The 16641-nt window shown below is 34.7% G+C and overlaps 1 protein-coding gene across 7 annotated transcripts in view; it reads right to left on the bottom strand.

Annotated features, from left to right (window-relative positions):
- TAOK3 (TAO kinase 3) overlaps positions 1-16641 on the bottom strand; it is a 180420-nt gene that overhangs the window by 63308 nt on the left and 100471 nt on the right. For 6 of the 7 annotated variants that reach the window (XM_010828531.1, XM_010828528.1, XM_010828533.1 and 3 more), the window contains 6 exons: positions 13303-13374; positions 12605-12706; positions 9405-9450; positions 7807-7903; positions 5239-5352; positions 3811-3902 (listed from right to left, as the gene is read on the bottom strand). In XM_010828531.1, coding sequence (XP_010826833.1) covers positions 3811-3902; positions 5239-5352; positions 7807-7903; positions 9405-9450; positions 12605-12706; positions 13303-13374 — 523 coding nt within the window. Of the gene's footprint in view, positions 1-3810; positions 3903-5238; positions 5353-5828; positions 6403-7806; positions 7904-9404; positions 9451-12604; positions 12707-13302; positions 13375-16641 lie in introns of those variants that run through there. The other variant, XM_010828534.1, reaches the window with a different exon arrangement.

Genomic DNA, 16641 nt, shown 5'->3' with positions numbered 1-16641 from the left:
TTGGAGTTTCAGCTTCAACATCAGTCCTTCCATTGAACACCCAGGACTGATCTCCTTTAGGATGGACTGGTTGGATCTCCTTGCAGTCCAAGGGAATCTCAAGAGTCTTCTCCAACACCACAGTTCAAAAGCATCAATTCTTCGGCACTCAGCTTTCTTTATCGTCCAACTCTCACATCCATACATGATACTGGAAAAACCATAGCCTTGACTAGACAGACCTTTGTTGGCTGTAAATCACTTTATAAAAGGCAATAAAAGTCAGGTTGATACAGAGAGCATGTTGTTATATATATTTCAATTTAAAAAGGTAAAATCAGCAATTAAACACATACAAGGGACTCTCAAGAGAGGAAATACCAAGGTATCTCCTGGAACCTGTACCTATTTTGCCAATATCCACTGCTGTTTGAAACTCTAGTCGTTATTACATCTACAGCGTATTAAAAAGCAGAGACATTACTTTGCCTACAAAGGCCTGAATAGTCAAAGCTATGGTTTTTCCACTTGTCATATACAGATGTGAGAGCTGGACGATAAAAAAGGCTGAGCGCCGAAAAACTGCTATCTTCGAACTGTGATGCTGGAGAAGACTCTCGAGAGTCCCTTGGATTGCAAGGAGATTCAACCAGTCAATTCTAAAGGAAATCAACCCTGAATGTTCACTGGAAGGACTGATGCTGAAGCTCCAATACTTTGGCCACCTGACATGAAAAGCCAACTCATTGGAAAAAACCCTGATGCTGGGAAAGACTGAAGAAGGCAGGAGGAGAAGGGGATGACAGAGGATGAGATGGTTGGATGGCATCATCAACTCAATGGACAAGGTTTGAGCAAACTCTGGGAGATGGTGACGAATAGGGAAGTCTGGCATGGTGCAGTCCATGGGGTCGCAAAGAGTCAGACATGATTGACTGACTGAACAACAACATATCTACATAGTATAAAAACTGATGTGATGATGATCTTGAATCATCATAAAAGGGTATGTGCCAAACCCATGTTATAGTTTAAATACATTTAGGTAAGAAAAAACTTGTTAAAACAATGGGTGGGCACTAATTAGCTGTAATGTTCAACTCAGGGGACATCCTTGTAAAGTGCTGTAAGTGAGGAGGTGCTACTATAGTTTCAGTGTTACAAGTAAAATTTTGATTCATTTTAGAATATAAATGACAAAATAGGAATAATCCTTTCTTCTAAAAAATAAGTAGATATAACTTCCTCTTCTATTCTCCAAAATTTACTATTCTGAAATGGTATCTCTTACATCTATTAGTATATATGTATGCTCATAAACAACATATAAAGTTGCTTATAAAACTTTCATAATTGGTATCATACTGTATACTCTTCTGACGTTTTTTGTTCATTCAATGTTGTGATTTGAGATTTATCCATGATGACACATGTAGATCTAGTTCATCCTTAACTGTGATATAGTAATCCATACTTAATTTAGTCATTCTTAGGATAAGAATTTAGGTTGTTTCCACCTATTCTTGCTTCTACAAACAAGGTTGAAGCCTTCCACATTTTCTAGTGTACATGTATAAAATTTCTAAAGTGTATACTTAGAAGTGTTGAGTCACTGACACTCATCATCCTTACCAGATGTTGCCAACTTGCTCTCCAACACGGTTATACCAATTTACACTCCTATCAATAGTGTTTGGGAGTTCCTGTTTCTTTAGCAGCTTCCCCTCTGACTTAAAAAAATTATACCAATCTAATAAATATGAAATGGTTTTACTTTGCATTTCACTGAATATTAATGAGATGGAGTATCTTCTGATGTTTGTTGTCCATTTATGCTTTCTTTTCAGTGCTAACTCCTTGATCATACTCATTGCCCATTTTTCTGCTGGCAGTTTGTTGTTTTCTTTTTAATAAAGAAATTTGGTAAAGAAATTTTGAGAGTTCTTCAGAAATTCAGGGCAAATACTCTGTTAGTTAGTTATGTTTCAACTACTTTCCATTAGTCTGTACGTAAAGTAATGCTCAAAATTCTCCAAGCCAGGCTTCAGCAATACGTGAATCGTGAACTTCCAGATGTTCAAGATGGTTTTACAAAAGGCAGAGGAACCAGAGATCAAATTGCCAACATCCGCTGGATCATCGAAAAAGCAAGTGAGGTCCAGAAAAACATCTATTTCTGCTTTATTGACTATGCCAAAGGCTTTGACTGTGTGGATCACAATAAACTGTGGAAAATTCTGAAAGAGATGGGAATACCAGACCACATGACCTGCCTCTTGAGAAACCTGTATGCAGGTCAGGAAGCAACAGTTAGAACTAGACATGGAACAACAGACTGGTTCCAAATAGGAAAAGGAGGACATCAAGGCTGTATAATGTCATCCTGCTTATTTAAATTATATGCAGAGTACATCATGAGAAATGCTGGGCTGGATGAAGCACAAGCTGGAATCAAGATTGCTGGGAGAAATATCAATAACCTCAGATATGCAGATGACACCACCCTTATGGCAGAAAGTGAAGAACTAAAGAGCCTCTTGATGAAAGTGAAAGAGGAGAGTGAAAAAGTTGGCTTAAAGCTCAACATTCAGAAAACGAAGATCATGGCATCTGGTCCCATCACTTCATGGTAAATGGGTGGGGAGACAGTGGAAACAGTGGCTGACTATTTTTCTGGGCTCCAAAATCACTGCAGATGGTGACTGCAGCCATGAAATTAAAAGATGCTTACTCCTTGGAAGGAAAGTTATGACCAACCTAGACAGCATATTAAAAAGCTGAGACATTACTTTGTCAAAAAGGTCTGTCTAGTCAAGGCTATGGTTTTTCCAGTATCATGTATGGATGTGAGAGTTAGACTATAAAGAAAGCTGAGCGCAGAAGAACTGATGCTTTTGAACTGTGGTGTTGGAGAAGACTCTTGAGAGTCCCTTGCACTGCAAAGAGATCCAACCAGTCCATCCTAAAGGAGATCAGTCCTGGGTGTTCAATGGAAGGACTGATGTTGAAGCTGAAACTCCAATACTTTGGTCACCTGATATGAAGAACTGACTCATTTGAAAAGACCCTGATGCTGGGAAAGATTAAAGGTGGAGGAGAAGGGGACGAGAGGATGAGACGGTTAGATGGCATCACCGACTCAATGGACGTGCGTTTGGGTAAACTCTGGGAGTTGGTGATGGACAGGGAGGCCTGACGGGCTGTGGTTCATGGGGTTGCAAAGAGTTGGACACAACTGAGCAACTGAACAGAACTGAACTGAATTTTTAAATTTTTTGTGTTTTATATAGCTTTATATTTTAGAGCATTGGGTTGGCCAAAAAGTTAGTTTGGGTTTTTCCGTAAGATCTTATTGCTGGAGATATTCCCTAATATGAAGTTTTATCTGGAACTGCTCTCTATGTAGGTGAGTTTTTAAGAGTCTGATTTGATAAGCCTGTTATTACTTTCCCAGAGTTCCCTTATATAAGCTGAAATGTAAATTAAGTAATGGATATTACCATGAAGGAAGAACATATGTCATCATTTGTGGTATGCAGAATGGATATTTTTCAAATATTAATACCAACTATTGTATATTTTTACACTGGTTAGCTGCCATATCTGCTCTAACTCTTTTACTTAAAACAATAACATGAAAATATAGCAGAGAGAAAAAGCAATCTTATGAGGTTATTATAACAAAGCATAGAAAAAATATACTAAACTCACACCACCTAGCACATATGTACCAGAAACTCATTAAATATTTAATAATAGCTGGATAAGTGAATTTGTAATTGTAATAAGGAGTGATTCTCAAAAGTACAATGAAAACAGCTCTTTGCTCACCCATTTCAATGCAGGTGATCCCAAGTGACCAAATATCAACTTTCCCATCATACTGTCCTTCATCCATAGCTAAGATCACCTCTGGAGCCATCCTGCCAAATATAATTCACAAAACTCAAGTTGCAAATTAAAAATAAAATTCACTTACTATATTCATATAAATAGCTGTTCTTGAGCATATTCTAAAGTTTTATCTGATAAAGTTATCATTTCTTTTTTTTCTTTTTTCTTTTTTTTATTTTATTTTATTTTTAAACTTTACATAATTGTATTAGTTTTGCCAAATATCAAAATGAATCCGCCACAGGTATACATGTGTTCCCCATCCTGAACCCTCCTCCCTCCTCCCTCCCCATACCATTTCTTTACACAAATAATTTGAAAAAACACTATTGAAAATACAAAAATATACCCAGTGATTTACATGAAACAATACATCATTTTCAACAGGGCTTTTACTATTCTTTGATCTTGGCTAAGTTACTTAACCTTTCTTTGTATCAGTTTCCTCATCTGTAATATGCAGACAATTTTATTAGCTACCTCAGAGATATTTGTAAAGGATTAATATGTATGAAACACTTAAACTACTTTAAACAATATGAAAAATATTTCATGCAATTACATAAAGCAATATATAATCAGATATTTCCAAGATGTTATAAGTTAAAAAACAAATAAACTGGATACAGTAATGGATATTATTTTGTTTGTCCATAATGGATTTTCATTAGGAGGGTAAGGGTTATATAGATTAAGATGATCTATTCTCTATTAGTGTGTGTAGGTAGTTGCATAGTATATGTTATTTGATGATGGTGGGAAAAATTTCAAATAGTAACTGATTTTTTTTTAGTAGGCAAGTTAAGTTTCCAGGGGTGTAAGTCATTCCCCAAGGTACAGTGAAATTCCAATGTGTCTATGAAATAAAGGAAAGGTGTCTTGAATAGAGTGAGATGAAACTTTAAGTCAGAATGACAAGTGAGATAAAGTATCAGAGAATTCAACAGAAATAAGAACATGGATTTCTTTCATTGAAAGGTAAAATTTATGCTCATTGGCTAGAAAAGGCTAAAGAAATTAACTTGCTCTTGCCTAGGGACTCTGCCTGAAGAGAAAAGTTCAAAAGAAACTTCAAATGAAATATAAAACCTGAGCTTGGTCAGTGAGTTGATAATCCTACTCAGTTTACACACAGTGACATCAATCTTATTTGAACAATTTAAAGTCACTGGAACTTTTATACTCAGTCTAAGTATTTCTTTTTTGCTAGTGAAGTTTCTATCCTTCCTAATGAAATCTCATTTGAGGCACATGGTGAGGCAGTGTTAAAAAAAAAAACAAAAACAAACAAAACCAGTGCTATGAGCCCATCTTGGTTACACACACATACTGTAAAACTATGTTGTGTTTTCTAATTCCACATACCAGTAAGGTGTGCCCACGAAGGAGTTGGCAGGAGAAGCCATTGAGGCAGATCCAAAATCTGCTAGTTTCACCTGACCTGGCTCTGTTAGAAGAATGTTTCCTGCTTTAATATCCCTATAGGAAAAAATAAGAGGGTTAGAAAATTACTTTTCAATTTTGATTATGGAATAGGTCAGAGCATGCAATTAATAAGACAAAAAATTTATTAAAAAAAAAAAAAAAAAAAACTTGCTCAGATAGCCAGAAGGGGATTTAGTAATTACTGCAAGTTATAAAGGGGACCAAATTCCTTGGTGTACTTACTGGTAGGTCATAGTAATTATTAAAAGATACAGCTTCCTTCAGAGGCGAGGAATGAAATGAGAAAAGAGGCAGACATGGCAGACGAGGTAACCTACTCAGTTCCTACACTTACAAAAGCATATGAGTTGCTAAATTCAGTCATCAACAGTATTCTTCATGCTGGGAAAACTGGTGCCATTTGTAACACTTTTTTTCTTTTCTAAATTTCATGACATTTTTTGAGTCTAAACAAACCTTTAATGACTCTGAATTGACTACCTACCAATAAACCTCAACTACAGACATACCTTTTCTTTCTTGCCTGTGACCCTTTCTCTCTGCCTTTAATTGTAACTGCAACTCTAAGGCATTTGAGGGTACATGTTATAGAGAAGGTGTTATTTTAAAAATAACACTGTACAGTAAAAAGAAGACCCTGAAAGATCAAAACAAACAAGGATTAGGGGTTAGGAAATTGCATTTCTATTGTATTATTACATCTCAACTAGTTACTATTAAAGCTATTAGAAGTTTTATGCAACAAAAAGTTAAAAAAACATGATTTTAAAAAATTCAATCTCAAGTGGTTACTACTAAAGCTATTAGAAATTCTATGTGGCAAAAATTTTTAAAAATATTATTTAAAAAATTCAATCTTTAGTATGAAAATTTGGAATGAGAAGATGTGGATGTACTCTTTATTATTTTTAAAAAAGGCATGAGGTGTAATGAGTACTAGGAACTAAGAATTATACATTGATGGGCAATGGAAAGATAAAGCAGAGGGAATGAGGAAAACTTATGTCAAGTTGAAAATAAAAGGTTCAAATGCTCCCAAAATAACTTTTCCAAAAATCTTCCCTTGAAAATTCAGTTTCTTTCCTCATGATGACATTAGGCATTGGCAGAGAGAACTAAAAAAAAAAGAAGCATTATTTAATTCTCATACAACAGAAAAATATCTTTTCTCTAACACTGACTTACTTGCCTTTTAAATCAAAACAATAAGAATCTGAATTTATTTTTAACTAAAGAGCATTCTTTAAAAGTTTTTTTGTCTTTTCAATTCCCTTTACATATTAAAAGATAAAGTGTAATATAGAACAAAACATTAATGTGTAAATTAAGGTAACAAAGGCACAAAAAACTGAACTGTGACTTTTATAAACAGAAACAAGCAAAACTGTCAGAAACAAGTTGACATACAGTAATGGCACCTTATATACATTCATTTTAAAGTTGTCAAATCTTCAGAAATTATAGTTAAATTAATTTTGTCAATATTTATTAGCCATGGCTAGGGTCATTCTTCATCCTTATAAATAAGCCAGACTCATGGCAGGAATTTCGGTCTGTCTGTCTTGAGGGAGTTCTGTTTTGAAGTATGTACCAGTAACTGACAATGGCTACTCTAGGGGCATGAGAAAAGAAGCAAAAGGAGAACCTATGACTTAATAGTTTCATTTCTTCCTGGTAAATGTAAATTTTTTTCTTATGACTTTAAGCCATCTCAGATCCTTTATGCCTACCTCATATACCACTACTTGGCCACTATTCATTAAAGTAACAGTACTAGAAGTTCTTTACTGAGATAAGGAAAAACTGGTAATGACATCTTTGTTTAGAAATTAGTGCTGGGAAGTAGGTTGGAAAGAAGAGAGTGGGGCTGTGACAAAAAAAAAATGTAACTTAAGAGGGAAGCCTTGTGTTAGGCATTAGAAAATCTGAGTTTCAATCTTTATTACATAAATGCTAGGAAACTATGGGCTAATTATTTAAATTGCTCTAAGTCTCAGTTTCATTATCTGCTAAAATGAAGATGATAATACCTTCCTATATATCTATATGGACTAAAGAAATGCAAAAAATTTTAAATTGATAGAATAGCATATATTCACATGAAACTGACTTGTTATTGGCAACAGGAAAAGAAGAACTCAGCTAGGAAATAAACATATGCAAGGAAAGCTAATTTTCTTTTCTTTTTTTTATTGACACAGTATCAAAAGGTTGCTGGGCTCTTCAAATTTCGCTGCAGCATTAAGCCTGAAGAACAGTCACCTAGAGAACAGGGATGATATAAGTCTTTATGGATATATGGGAGAGACGAAGAGTTAGGAGCTAAATTCTGGCAACTTTACTCTTTACATTCAGAAGAGCAGCAATCTGTTTGCTTCCCATAAATCCTCAGGCACCCTAAAAATTTGAGCATGCACTAGTTTTCAAGGTTCCTTGAACAGACAGTCCTGTAACTGAAATGAAAATGTAACTGGTCTCTAATCTTACCTATGAATCAATGCATGAGAATGCAGGTAGGCTAGCCCCTGCAAGGCACCGTGAGTAATGGCAGCGATCTCCATTTCCTGAAGTGGTTTCTTATGAACTGAGGAAGGAAAAAAAAAAAAGCCCAGTGGATGATCAGTTTCATTCCTATTTTTATTATCTTATATAGCAATACCAGATTGAATTATGTACTTTCTTAAATGACAATTTGGAAACACATTCACTTAAATACATAGAATATATATTTCCTATAGAATAGCAATAAATAATCAGATAACAGAAAACTCAAGCATAAAAACAAACTCCTTCAAAATAAAACAAAGCCTGATAGTCACTGTGCCTCTGTGCTGTGCTGTGCTCAGTTGTGTCTGATTCTTTGCGACCTTATGGACTATAGCCCTCCAGGCTCCTCTATTCATGGGATTCTCCAGGCAAGAATACTGGAGTGGGTTGCCATTTCTGTCTCCAGATATTCACTGTGAGTAACTGTTAATTTGTTTGTCAGTTGCAAGTCAAAACCACACTGATTCCAATGTGTGGAATTTGGCCAGGTCCAAATTTACCAGTCCCGCTGACACTTTAAATGCCTAGAGTGTTTTCAGTTCAGTTCAGTTGCTCAGTCCTGTCCAACTTTCTGCAACCCCATGGACTGCAGCATGCCAGGCTTCCCTGTCCATCACCAACTCCTGGAGCTTGCTCAAACTCCATCCAGTTTGTGATGGAGTTGTCCATCCAGTCGGTGATGCCATCCAACCATCTCATCCTCTGTCATCCCCTTCTCCTCCCGCCTTCCGTCTTTCCTAGCATCAGGGTCTTTTCTTCGCATCAGGTGGCCAAAGGATTGGCATTCCAGCTTCAGCATCAGTCTTTCCATTGAATATTCAGGACTGATTTCCTTTAGGATGGACTGGTTGGATCTCCTTGCAGTCCAAGTAACTCTCAAGAGTCTTCTCCAACACCACAGTTCAAAAGCATCGATTCTTTGGCATTCAGCCTTCTTTATGATCCAACTCTCACATCCATACATGAGTACTAGAGTGTTTTAGATTGCATTATTTTCCCCTGTCACAAGCCACCTGTAAGTACTCCTTCTAACTACAAGTTTTCATTATTGGTGAAAGCAGCTAATAAGCAATTTCTATTCAGAGATCAAGGATAATATAAGAAAGTCTTTTTTAAAAATGTAAAAATTTAACATAGTCTCTGGTTATAACAGTGTCCTGCATAGGAGAACTAGGTCAGTCAAAAGATGTGATAGGGTTAAATATCAATATAATTTGATACAATCTGCCTATATTTCAAAAATACACATGAATTTGATGTTTCTGACTACACATACTACATGACATTACCCAAATATTTTAGTAGTATCTGCCGTGGATGGCCATGAACTAAAATACTGAGAGGGCTGCTAATCATTAATCATTACTCAGATATTATCAGTGACAGTGCAGAGATGGAGTCTGCATGGCTTATCCACGTAACCCTTAAGTCTAAGTGGCATTAGCCATTTAGTTTGCCCAAGGGTGCTTTAGTATAGGAGCAGATAACATTCTGGTCAAGGTAAAAAGGAAAGAAGGGGAAAGTGCTTTTATCCTTACCTTCTAACAAATCAGAGGCTGAGCCTAAGCAATATTCCATCACCAACTGTAACAGATTGAAATAATAACCAGAAAAATTATTCTTATTAACCTAAGAATAAGAAATTGCTAATACCAATCAACTAACCAAGAATTAAGAATACTAAGAGAATAAATACTCTGATATACCTGAACCTGGATTAAATCTTGGTCATCTGGCACTAGTAATTGATTTTTATAACTTTTATCATCTGCTTTTGCTATTTTCTATTTGAAATTGGAATTGGTCTAAGACAATACGGGGATTGTACTCAAGGATTTAAGGTGGTTAGGTTACAGTATAACTTTAAATTTTGTAACTTAAAAAAAAGTGGTAACCAAATAGTGACCCAGTAAAATCTACACTAGGAATTACTAAGTAGAATAAGTCAAAAGCTATAAATTCTCTACTTTCACATTTTAAAAAATTCTAAACAAGAAAATACTAGAACCTCAATCTAAAAATGTAGGCTTCTATGCATCATTACATTAGCTTGAATTCCCAAGAGAGATGGGATGTTCAATGTATGTCTTAAAATATTTCTAGAATATTATTAAAATTAAAATAATATATTGTTTTGGGATTTGCAACCTTGGAAGACTTTTGAAAAGCAAAAATGAGAAAACTCTTTACTCTCATCTTAGATTATTTTATGCATCCCAGACTACTGCTGATTTGTAGCCAAGGTCAGAAGTGGAGTGTTCAATGACCAATCTACACACACATACACAAGCATGCACACTCCTACAAATTATTATTTCTTAAAAACATAATATGTTTATTATGAAATACAAATTTCCTATAATCACATAGACACAACTACTAATAACATATTAATTCCTTTCATTTAAAAAAGTATATGTGAAAACACTTGTGTATTATTTACCCTGCATCACTGGAGTATTTTAGAAGGATATGAGATATAATATTATATATTATATTACAATTATATGTCATAATATAATAAATAATTGTACATAATATAACAATATAATATATATCTCATATTCTTAATTATTCTAGTAGCAAGGCACACAATACATATTATATATCATACATACATTATATATAATAATATACATATAAATTTATATTATTAAATTTATTATATATTTATAGGTGTAATTAAATATATATTATATGAAAAAGATTGTATTTCTAGAATACTCTAAAAAGTATGAGAAATTTAGAAGCTTAAAGTTTAGAAACTTTATTATAGCTTTCTGCTTTATATTAAAAGTAAGGAGATTCAGAAATATTAATTTTATTTCTTATTGTGAAATGAAACAGTCCACATAAGTGAATATTATAATGAACATTAGCCTTTTATGGGCTTCCCTGGTGGCTCAGCTGGGAAAGAATCTGCCTGCAATGTAGGAGACCTAGGTTCAATCCCTGGGTTGGGAAGATTCCCTGGTGAAGGGAATGGCTGCCCACTCCAGTGTTCTGGCCTGGAGAATTCCATGGACAGTGTAGTCCATGGGGTCACAAAGAGTTGGACATGACTGAGTGATTTTCACTTTCAACCTTTTATGTGTACTATTTTTCTTTTTTATTCTGCATTATTAAGGTATAATTGACAAACACTATTGTCTTCTTAGTTTTGATGGAAACATTTCTCATCTGTATTACTTACTTTTCTAAGTTATTTTTAATTAAAAAAATTTTTTAAATTTTTTATTTTTTCGGTGGAGTTGTACAGCTTGCGAGATCTTCATTCCCAAACCAGGGATGGAACCTAGGCCCTCTGCAGTGAAAGCATGGAATTCTAACCACTGCATCACCAGGGAATTCCCTCTACTTTCTTAAATTGTGTAAACTAATATGCGCATGTAACTTCCATAAACTGAGTATAAGGAAAATGAACATAGAATTTTAAAAATGAATGGAGTAAATGTTTATAGTTATGCTTCTATTTTTTAAATTACATGTTAACTCTGTATTTCTGTCCCAAATATTCTTTTTCCAATTACTACAGAGCACAAGGGCACCTGAGCATGGCTAGATGTTTGACCCTGACATTTAACAGCTCTGGTTGTTCTGCTTTTAAATTATTAGGTCTGCTCTCTAAATTCCCTAACTTCTTCCTTAAGATCAAATTAGTTGTGCCTATTTGTATGCATGTCTCTGGCAGCTTAGTTCTATGAGGTTCCTTCTAATTAGCCTAACAAATTCTTATAGACAGAGACTAAGTAACCAAACTTATTAGCACTCTATGTAATCAAAGAGTAAATAGGCTTCAAATAAGAGCTCAGAGAATTTTCTGAAGTTCTGAAACATATGAGATTTAGCACTTGATTTTGTAACATTTACTCTGCCTGCTCAAAATCCCTTTCTTGACTCCTTTAAGATAGCTGAGATTGCCAGAGAACGGATTTCCACATAATGAGATACTCCTCTTAATTTCTTCTACTCAGGATAGACGCAGTGGCTCTACATATCTTAAGAACTGCTTGAGCAGAAAGGTTTTATGTTTAACCTTTGCTAGTCTATCTGAGAACAAAAATTCCATTCCCTAGCTGGAGATCATGTATAGGAAAGCACTTGTACAGTGGTGAGTATTCAGTAAATGATACTGATATTGAATACTTTAAACTGGAATGTGCAATCCCATAAAATACAAAGTATAGCATTTTCTGGTTCTATACAATGTCTAATGTGTCAGATTAAAATCAGAAGCAAAATCATGTAAAAATAAAAACATACCAAGAAGACAGAGTGGAACAAAAGATTGTTTCATTTAATCATAACCTAGCAAAAACAATCCAGCAAAAAACCTCAGACAGTGATAGTAATATCAAGCACAATTCCGAATTTGTGGGGAACTGGAGTAGGGGATGAGAAATGACAAAGATAAAAACTGTAGGATGAGAATAAAAGGCCTTTCTCCTTACTTTTGCAAATAAATCATTATAAAATGATGTTATTAACTTTCCACTATCTTTTCATTGAATGTTTAACAATAAATTTCCTATAGACTCTTAGATGTCATATTTAAACTTAAGAATGTATACCATATGACACACACTGGAGTAACAAATATTAAATACTGAAAACGAAAATCAAATGGGACAGAAATGGGCTGATAATTTTATAAACCAAAGACGTAATAGAAAAAAAAGGAAAACACAAAAAATTTTATAGGAAAAGATTAAAAGATAATAGAGGTCCTTTGACTTACCCAAGCAGTGTGCTCTTTCAAGTAACAACCTTTGTATTCAATGGTATTAGGATGTCTCAATTGTTGTAAAAATTTGACTTCCTTAAGAATATCTTGCCATTTCTATTGAAATCAAAAAGAAATATCATGATTTTTTAACAGAAGACAGTGTTTTATTTTCAAGTATACATACATAACATTCTTTTCATTATTTTAAGTGGATAAAGAAAATGCTTAATACATGAAGAAGCTATTTAAACTTGTGTTACTTCTTGTTTTAGTACATGTAAATTAAATCAATCACCAAATATATTATAACAAATCCATTATACTAATCCTGCGGCTTCACAAGTGGTGCTAGTGGTAAAGGACCTGCCTGCCACTGCAGGAGATGTAAGAGACGTGGTTTGATCCCCGGGTCGGGAAGATCCCCTGGAGAAGGAAATGGCAACCCGCTTCAGCGTTCTTGCCTGGAGAATCCCATGTACAGAGGAGCCTGGAGGACTACAGTCCATGGGGTCGCAAAGAGACATGACTAAAGTGACTGAGCATACTAAATTCATATTTTATTCCACAAAAGAGTTGACTGAGGTAGAATATTAGTAAATGTTTATTAAATTATACATAAGGGGAAAAAATGCTCAGGAAACTTTGTTTCTACTGTCACTTTCATACTAACTTGCATATGTCAGTTTAGTGACACAATGTCTTTAACATACCTCATGTGCCTGCTTCCCACTATAGGACATTTTCTTAATTGCCACCACCTCATTGGTGTGAGCATTTGTGGCCTGTGTTAAGAGAATAGAGAAAAAAAGTTAAAAAGAATGAACGGTGTTTCAGCCAGTTTAATTTAAATATTTGACTTGACTTTTATAACATTTCACATTCATTCTCACAGCTTAAAGATGTTGCAACTTTTGACAGCCTAGACAGACCTTTCCAGCCCACTTTAAGGCACAACTTCTCTTTATCCCCTTCTGAATACATGCAAAGGCTATAATGTAAAAATGGATTGTTGTTGTTCAGTTGCTAAGTAATGTTTCATTCTTTGTGACCCCATAAACTGCAGCATGCCAGGTTTCGCTGTCCTTCACTGTCTTCTGGAGTTTGCTCAAACTCATGTGTTGAGTTTGACTCAGTGGTTGAATCAGTGATGCCATCCAACCATCTCATCCTCTGTCGTCCCCTTCTCCTCGTACCCTCAATCTTTCCTAGCATCAGGGTCTTTTCCAAAGAGTCGGCTCTTTGTATCAGGTGGCCAAAGTACTAGAGCATCAGCAACAGTCCTCCTTCCAATGAATACTCAGGGTTGATTTTGGTTTAACAAAACATATCCAGTCAAAAAAAGTCGTATTTCTAAAATATCCTTACAGGCTTCACCATGTAGAACGTCTACCACTGGAGAAACAGTTAATTAAATATGGTAGAGTCATGTAATGAAATAAACATTAAAAGAATGAGGTGATCAGGACTACCCCGGCAGTGGTTAAGACTCCACGCTCTCACTGCAGGGATCATGGGTTCGACCCTGGTCGGGGACCTAAGATGCTGCAGGCAGGGCTGTACAGCCAAAAAAAGAAATGTTAAAAAAAAAAATGAGGTAATCAATATGTATATGTGATAACAGTAAAAACTAAGATGATCACTGGGCTCTGCATCAGTGTTATACCCTTGATGTTCAATATGATCTTATTTTTGCAAAACTGTAATAATGAGTATATGTGTAGAATAAATTATAAAAGAATTTATACTGAGATACTTATCAGTGATAATCTTGGGATTATTTAATATATTATTATTATAATTATTATTAATAATTATATTATTATGGTTCTTCTTATTATTATCTAATAGAACTTTCTGTGATGATGGAAATGTTCTATATCTACATCTACATAGTAGATGTATATAGTATATAGTAGGATGTCAAATGTGGCTCTTGTGACTGAGGAAGTGGATTTTTAATTTTAATTAACTTAAAATTTAAATAGTGGTTAAAGTATTAAACAGTGAAGCAAAGGATAACATTAAACTTAAGAGGGGCTTTGACTTTCAAAGATACTTATACTTTATAATAAGAAGGTATTATATAAATATATATACATATTTAAGTGTACATGTGTATATTCGTTTATAAACGTTGCCTTGTCTCATAATTATCTGTATGTATCTTCTCCATGGGGCTTTCCTGGTGGCTCAGTCGCAAAGAATCTGCCTGTCAATGCAAGAGACGCAGGTTCGATCCCTGGGTCGGGAAGATCCCCTAAAGAAGGAAATGGAAACCCACTCCAGTATTCTTGCCTGGGAAAAATCATGGACAGTGAGAAATCCATGGAAATCCATGAAATCCATGGAAATCTCATGGAGCCTGGCAGGCTACAGACCACAGAGTTGCAAAATGAGTCAGACATGACTGAGTGACTAAAAACAACAATCTTCTCCAAACTGAAAACATAATAGTTCATTGAAAGCACGCATGACAACCAGAAATACCTCAGGTAATAATCTTTCCCTCCAAATTCACTTAAGAAATTAAAAACTAAGTAATTTTCTAAAAATTTTCAGAAAAATATAAACACAAGACATTAAAGATTATCTAATCTTAGCCTTCTTTATTAACAGGGTTCCATATCAATGTCATATCCTTGATGTTAAGTAAGCTGTTTTAGTTCTGTGATATTATTATTGTGGACTAATAAAGTTATAGCAGTGTTTCTGAAGTAAAAGATTAGAATTCACTCTCTGGTAAAACAAGGTCACCGATTTTAGAGAAAAATCCCTAATCAGTTTCTTATGTACAATTAGGAAAGCTCCTCAGATACAGCAATGGTTTCTTTCTAATTAAAAAAAATAATTTCAACAATAAATAATAATGGTATACAAAGAATTTAACCACAGAGTCTTATTCCAAAATGCAGAGAAAATAGAAACTTACTAAATTTTTTTTGTACAAGCACTCAGGTAAAAGTATCCTATTATAAAAACAAGGTCTCCACTAGTTACAGTTTTTAATTGGCAGGACTGTGTAAAGGCATTTTTTAGTATTTTATTCATTTAGAAGGTACAGATTGACTTTTGTTAAAAGCAAAAACCTCTCACATTTTGCTGGTTTTTAAAATGCAATATTAAGACTATGCTTGTGTAACAACAAAGAAAAGTTGGTGTAAATTCAGTAATACAGGTAGAGGGACTGTATCTGTAAAGCAGGTATTTGGGGTATGAATCTATGTACTATGCAGCTTAAGGAGTCTGGGAAAGGCTTAGAAAATGCTAAAACAATGCTGAATTTTAACTTATAGTAGGGGTTTATAACAAACAAATCCTTACACTTTATAGAAAGAAAAAAAAAGGTCCACACAAATGTAATCCAATAGTATTATATAATTGCAATATTATTAAGGTTATTTATTATCAACACTTATTTGGAACAAGAGAAACGAAAAAAGAGTCACCTTACAATAAAAATGTATTTCTTCACATTTACAGAGTTACCATCACTTACAACTTGATATGTATACTTGTTTACAGAACCTATTGGCTAGGCAAAGACTTGAAATTTGAAAAACATTTCCATTTATCTATAGATGGGAAATTTTTAATGCATTTTACACTAGTTAAAATTCAGAACTGAAACTTAAAAAAAAAAAACAGAAATCAGTGTTTTAGTACAGAGAAAGGAAACTATCAATGGGATTTCAGCTTTCCAATGCATCATACTGCTTTATGAATCATTCAGTTCAGTCTCTCAGTTGTGTCTGACTCTCCGCAACCCCATGAACCCCAGCACGCCAGGCCTCTCTGTCCATCACTAACTCCCGGAGTCCACCCAAACCCATATCCATTGTGTCGGTCATGCCATCCAACCATCTCATCCTCTGTCGGCCCCTTCTCTTCCTGCCCTCAATCTTTCCCAGTGTCAGGGTCTTTTCAAATGAGTCAGCCCTTCGCATCAGGTAGCCAAAATATTGGAGTTTCAGCTTCAACATCAGTTCTTCCAATGAATACCCAGGACTGATCTCCTTTAGGATGGACTGGTTGGATCTCCTTGCAGTCCA

This window comes from Bison bison, unplaced genomic scaffold, assembly GCF_000754665.1.
Source record: "Bison bison bison isolate TAMUID 2011002044 unplaced genomic scaffold, Bison_UMD1.0 scf7180017864495, whole genome shotgun sequence".
NCBI lineage: Eukaryota > Metazoa > Chordata > Mammalia > Artiodactyla > Bovidae > Bison > Bison bison.
The sequence above is the reverse complement of the archived record's forward strand: the minus strand, read 5'-3'. Positions and strand labels throughout refer to the sequence as shown.